At 41.4% G+C, this 6,000-nt stretch overlaps 1 protein-coding gene across 3 annotated transcripts in view; it reads left to right on the plus strand.

Moving 5' to 3' along the window:
- phf2 (PHD finger protein 2) overlaps nt 1–5,264 on the plus strand; it is a 43,633-nt gene extending 38,369 nt beyond the window's left edge. For all 3 annotated transcript variants that reach the window (XM_084024201.1, XM_084024203.1, XM_084024202.1), the window contains exons 19-22: nt 1,298–1,393; nt 1,482–1,591; nt 1,673–1,976; nt 2,992–5,264. In XM_084024201.1, coding sequence (XP_083880327.1) covers nt 1,298–1,393; nt 1,482–1,591; nt 1,673–1,976; nt 2,992–3,080 — 599 coding nt within the window. In that variant the 3' untranslated portion in view covers nt 3,081–5,264. The remainder of the gene's footprint in view (nt 1–1,297; nt 1,394–1,481; nt 1,592–1,672; nt 1,977–2,991) is intronic.
- The last annotated feature ends 736 nt before the right edge of the window (nt 5,265–6,000 follow it).

Raw genomic sequence — 6,000 nt, forward strand, 5'->3', positions numbered from 1 at the left:
ACTTCATTAATTCCTGTTTTAATACAATTCTAAAAAAGAAAGGTGACTGGAGCTCGCCGAGGTCAGGCGAACGCCACGGGGTAACTTTTGAAGCGAGACGAATGAGAAAATGATTATCTGCCATGTGGGATTCTCACTGCTGCTAACAGGTGCCGTTAAAAACAGATGGACCCTTGATGGATCAACACGTGGGTCTTTAATTCCAAATGTGGTCCTTGAACTTTTCATTGGGAGTACATGATAGGCTTTATGTTTATTTTTCATGCCTCCCTTCCAAACCCTTTCGTGTTGCTCCGATCTAGTGATTTTTTTACCCCCCTCCTCCCTTTGAAACGTTTCCTTTGCCAGCGCTCGTCCAAACACAGCTGCTTTACCCTCCCTGCTTGTTAATAAGACGTTAACGCGAGGAGTCGCAAATTGTTATTTTACACGCTTTTTGAACTTCCAATTAGTGTTTAATTAGTTGTTCGTAGCACGAACGTTCTCAGTGTGAAACGTTCAGGCACACTGGAACTCTTTTCAGGCCATTTTCTTTTAATCTTGTGCACCAACGCTCCGATCGTGAGGGATGGATGGATGGTTGTGAGCAGGCAGAGAGAAGAGGGCGCTCCACAGCTGCCTCACAGCTGTCCTGCACGCTGTCACTGGAAACTTTTTCGATGCACGGAGAGCAGAATGCAAAAGTGCACTAAGTCACAGTCGATGCCTTGCATATGTGATAATAATTGGCCGGTAATGTTTAATTTCCTACATCCTCTCATTGAAAACCTTACATGCCTGACATGCTCGTAATCTGTTGCATCTTTTTAAAACTGCTTTTATTGTCTTTTAGTTGTCATCGTACAGTACGAACACACACACACATGCATGTACAGACATGGCATGACAACAATAATAATGGAAAATATCCAGAAATAAATAAATAAAAATATGAACTAAAATGATCAAATCTAAAATCATCTTCGTAGGGATGGGACGATATAGGATTTTATTGCAGATCACATTAAAATGCATCATCAGGATAATTCACGAGTGACTCACTCTCATGGTAGACAAGTGAAAAATAATACTTTTACTTATTTATCCTTTATTTATGCAGGAAAACCGTATGATTCATGATCATCTCATTTTTTAATCAGATTTATTTATTATCTGATTGTGTGACAAATACCTGAGGCCTTACTTGTTTGGTCTGACTCCAATCAGAACATTTTACTGTTAAAGAGGTCTATAAAAGGCTGCCAACATGTTATAAAATGTTCATCGTGTTTCATAACATCCCTCATTCTGACTTTAGTTTACCCGTCGTTGGAGTCCGAAGAGGATAATCCTGTTTTCAAATCCAGATCGAAAAAACGGAAAAGCAACGATGACACTCCGTACAGCCCGACAGGTGAACACTTGCTTTTCTAACTCCGTTTCTGCGTGTTGCGGTTTGTGAAGTGAATCTGGTCTAAACCTTTCTCCCGATGTCATGGCAGCCCGCGTAGGACCCTCGGTTCCCCGACAGGAGAGGCCGGCGAGGGACGGAGCCCGAGTGGCCTCCATAGAGACGGGACTGGCCGCCGCCGCAGCAAAGCTTTCCCATCAGGTACGCCATGACAATATTTTCACATTCCAAAAGTACTTTTCCTGCAAGCAGCGCTCAACAGAAACACATGTGTGTCATCAGGAGGAGCAGCAGAAAACTAAGAAGAAGAAGAAGAGCACCAAAAAGAAGGCAATAGTAGTCGAGGAGCCCCCGAAAATCTCTCAGGACAGTAGCTCGCCAGAGCACAATCTGGACTCTCAAGACGGCAGCCTGACGGACCACGAGTTAGTCAAGTCGCCCGGAGGGCCGCAGCCCATGGCGCCGGGGGTTTTTCTGAACCAGAGGCGGCCGTCACTGTCTTCTCCCAACAACAGCACCAACTCCACGAGCACCAACAGCAGCAGCGTGGCCAAGGGGGATCGAGCCGTGGCAGCAGACGCCAAAGGTGAGTGGTGGGCCGGCTAGACCGCTTCAGACCAGTACCGCCAGCCAGACACCTTTCTGCTTTAAGCTAAACTAAAGTAGTTCAGATCCCAAAACCAGTATCAGGCGTGCCTCAGATACAGCTGGATGGTACATCAGCAAGTCTATAACGACATGATATCACATTATCATAGCATTGATCAGCTTATTTACCATAGGGGTGACGTCGCCATGGATACGTCCACTTCTTATAAAGCGTTTGTGGAAGCTACCGAGTCATCTTCTTACTTGATCTGTTGAGGGTTGCTCGTGTACCGATGGGGAAGGTTCGAGCGTAGAGTGTTACGTTTATTAATTTAATAAATGCATCTTCATATTACATGTAATGATCTGTATTTATAATCAAACATGAAATGACCTAATGTAACCTTTCTCTTTCTTATTGAAAGGAACGTAACAGAGAGGAATTACAACACAAATGATCGTTATGTGTTTTTGCTCAAAGGTTCCCCGTTTCGTGTCATACCACTGATCTACAGTTGGTGGCAGTAAAGAGCCAAGAAACAAAACGATGCTTCAGTATGAAGGCAGGGAAGAAGAAGGCCGGTCTCCTAAAAATTAGGAAACTTCATTGTCAATGAATCAAAAACTCAATTTTTGATGCATTACAAATATATTTATGATCTAGTCCGCTGAAGTCCACGAGGTCGGGCGGATCAAACAAACACAAGACTTTCACCTAGGAGACCACTATTCCAGTGTTTCCACTACGCCGACTTATTTTTATTAACTTCCGTCACTTCAATAACCTGACGAATCAGGGTGTAAGGAAATACGATACACTTCGTACTTCGTACTTGCAAGTCGTTTTGTTGCCTTTTTGTTTTCATTCACAATGTTAGCCACATGTTTGAGAAAACACGCATCCCTCGACTCGTAACTTTAGCTTTAGAGGAATGAAGACTTCATCTATGAAATGAAGTCAGGCTGGACGTGCGGTCTCATCTCCTGTCTTGTCTGGTTTTGTTTGTTCACAGCTAAGCGGCTAAAGAAAGGCATGGCGACGGCCAAACAGAGACTTGGAAAGATTTTAAAGATCCATCGAAATGGAAAGCTCCTCCTGTAGCATGCAGCAGACTGCTGTCGGACTGGGGATTCATGAGCTGGGTCCCACCCCAACCTTCGCCCCCTTCACTGAGTAAAGCCAACAATGGGGCAAAAAAGAAAAGAGAAGATCATGCATTTTTCAATTTCTAAGAAGAACATCACTCAAATAGGTTTTTGCCTCTACTTATACTTTATAACTTTCAGATATTAAAGTGTACAGAACCTACTATAAATATTTTTTAAGAGAACATGTCTCATTTTACTACAGCTGTCAGTTTATCAGGGGTCGCTAAAACATGAAGTAGAAGTACATTGCAGTCATTCCAAGATTTGTGAAAGTATCCCTTGCATGTATTCAGTTGCATGTGCGCTTGGGTTGGGGGTTTTGGGGATTTTACACATTAATTCCTACTATATGGATGCAGCTTATCATTGCCTCGCTTACGATGGCCGGTTTGAAATGAAGAAATAGAAATAAGTAAAAGATTTTCCCTCCAGGCCAAGATGGCGGTGTTTTGGATTGGAGTCAACTGGAGCATTTATCTCTTTATGTTAACACTTCCATTTGCAGAGCACTATCAGCGGCGGTATTTATTTATTAGCGTGGAGTTATAGATAGGAAGTGGGACTCCGAGGAACAAACTGTAAGCACAACGTGAATCATGGGTAGCGCCGGCGGCGGTCCGGCTAACGTAGGCCTAAATGGTAAACATGTTTGGATCTGCAACACTACGTGGGGACCGGCAGCCAATGATAAGCCTCATCCATGTGAGGTCTGCAGTTACATGGGGATACTTTCTCTCTTCCTTTGCTTTCGCAGGCAGCACCGACACAACCTAGACTCATCTCTGCCTTTAACAGCTTCACACAGTGCAGTATATAGAATGTAGCTTGTACATAGCATTTTAAATTACTACTTTTTTGTATCCTTTCCCCTTAAGGCTTAATTCTACATTTTTACTGTTTTTGCTAATTATGAATAAATAAATATATATATATGGATATACACTATAGTTTTAACTTCTGTTTCATTTTTTTTTTTTTTTTTTTTACAGCAGAGATTCATTTTTTACTTTTGTTTTTTAATCCTCCCCTCGTTAGATTTAAGCGGTGTTGCCTGGAAACCAACTGAAGAACTAATACATTTTATTGTCATATGGCCTTACATACACAAAGCTAATTGTATTGTGATTCTGTTCGAACAAGAGACGAAGCTTTGAGGGGAAAAAATTATATAAAAAATAAAAAAAACAAAAAACACACACACACTTAAAGTTTCTCTGACCAGCCTCTTGTTCGAATTCTAGTATCCTGAAGGGTTTCGGAATTATTTTACTAGCACCTTGTGAAGTGTTTATGTGTCAGTGATGTAATTTATTAATGTTTGTAGCTTTTTTATACTTGTACAATTCTTAAGAGGTTTTTTTTGTTTTGTTTTTGGAATATTTCATCAACTTGTGAAATTACCCTTTTTTTCTTTTCTTTCCTCTCGGGATGTGTGTGTGTGTGTGTTTGGATCATTTTACACTCTTAGCAGTTTTTATTTTAATCATCCATCCTGTCATCACTCAATGTCGATGTTATCATGGGAAACATTTCCAGCGTGTTATTATTATTATTATTATATGTTATTATATATTATAGTTATAAGCAACAGCGTCCTCACTTCCATCGCAAGGTTTTATTAAGGTCAGGACATTTTTGAGCTCGATAGCAGCAGTGTTTCCGCTGCAGGTGTAAAACCACGCGTCCACTTCTGCGCTCCGATCAAACTGTCAGTGGGACATCTTTTCAGGTTTTTATTTCACAACATGTGTGTTGCTTTGTCGTGGTTTATTTTTGTATGTCCGACCTATTAAAACGCATCCACTGTGCCAGGGCAGTGAATGAGACCTGTTGTAGCCGTCTTCCCTCACTGTTATTTGCAGTAATAGTAAGTATTTACAATCTTTTTTGACCTGAAGCTATATTTTTCTGTATTTAGACGATTCTGTTTGAGATCACGGCTCACTTTTTTAAGACATCGAGGAAAAACTGAGAACTCTGAGGAACAAGCATATTGTTGTTGGATGATATGATTGTCCGCCTTGTTTACTTTTTTGCAATACAGTTACTGTGGAAAACCTACTTTGTAATGTGTTCCTCTCCCACTCTGCGATGTGACAGCTTCTGTGGTGACGACTAAACATGTTTGTTTTTTTTCCCCCCCGCTTCACGTTTGTCGTGCTTTGAAGTTCAAAAAACGGCATCACATTGATCACTGCTGATTTTTGGGAGGTTTTACAAAAGAAAAAGAAAAAAAATCAGCCCAAGCTTTGTGCTTCTGGACTCACTTTAGGATCTGGCCTCCCACAGTTTAAGCAGCTGCTTTAGCCAAGTCATTAATTAAAACCAAGCCAAAGTCAACACCATTAAAAATGTATTAACATAAAAAGCTCTTTTGACTGGAGGACGCCCGGCCTCCATCCTGAGCAGGTGGTGTTTTAAGAGAACGTACACAGGAAGTCCTGCAGGATCTGCTCAGTCAGGTAGAAACCAGATACACACTTCGTCCTGATTTAGTTTTACTGCCCCACCACGTTTGATTTTGTCCTTAAATGTGTGCTCAGACAGCCAGCGTTGGTGTCTGAAGTTATAGCGAGTCTACGCCACTAGATGGAGTCGAGAAATATATGAATCTGGCAACGGATGCATGCTTTCAAGTCATCTTCCTGCAGGCCAGATCAGGATTCAGCAGCAGCAGAACACTTGTGTTTTGTAGGATCAGCACATTAAGACTTGAATGCACATCAGATTTTCTTTCTTCAGTGTAATTACAGAGAACGACTTTTCTAAACACAAATGAGGAAATTAGAAGTCGCAGCACATCTAAAATGTGTCTCCAACAAAAATAAGTCCATTAACTTTGTGGCATGAAAGACTGATAGGGAAGTGATGTG

The sequence above is a fragment of the Eutrigla gurnardus genome (genome assembly GCF_963514095.1).
Source record: "Eutrigla gurnardus genome assembly, chromosome: 2".
In the NCBI taxonomy this organism is placed as follows: domain Eukaryota; kingdom Metazoa; phylum Chordata; class Actinopteri; order Perciformes; family Triglidae; genus Eutrigla; species Eutrigla gurnardus.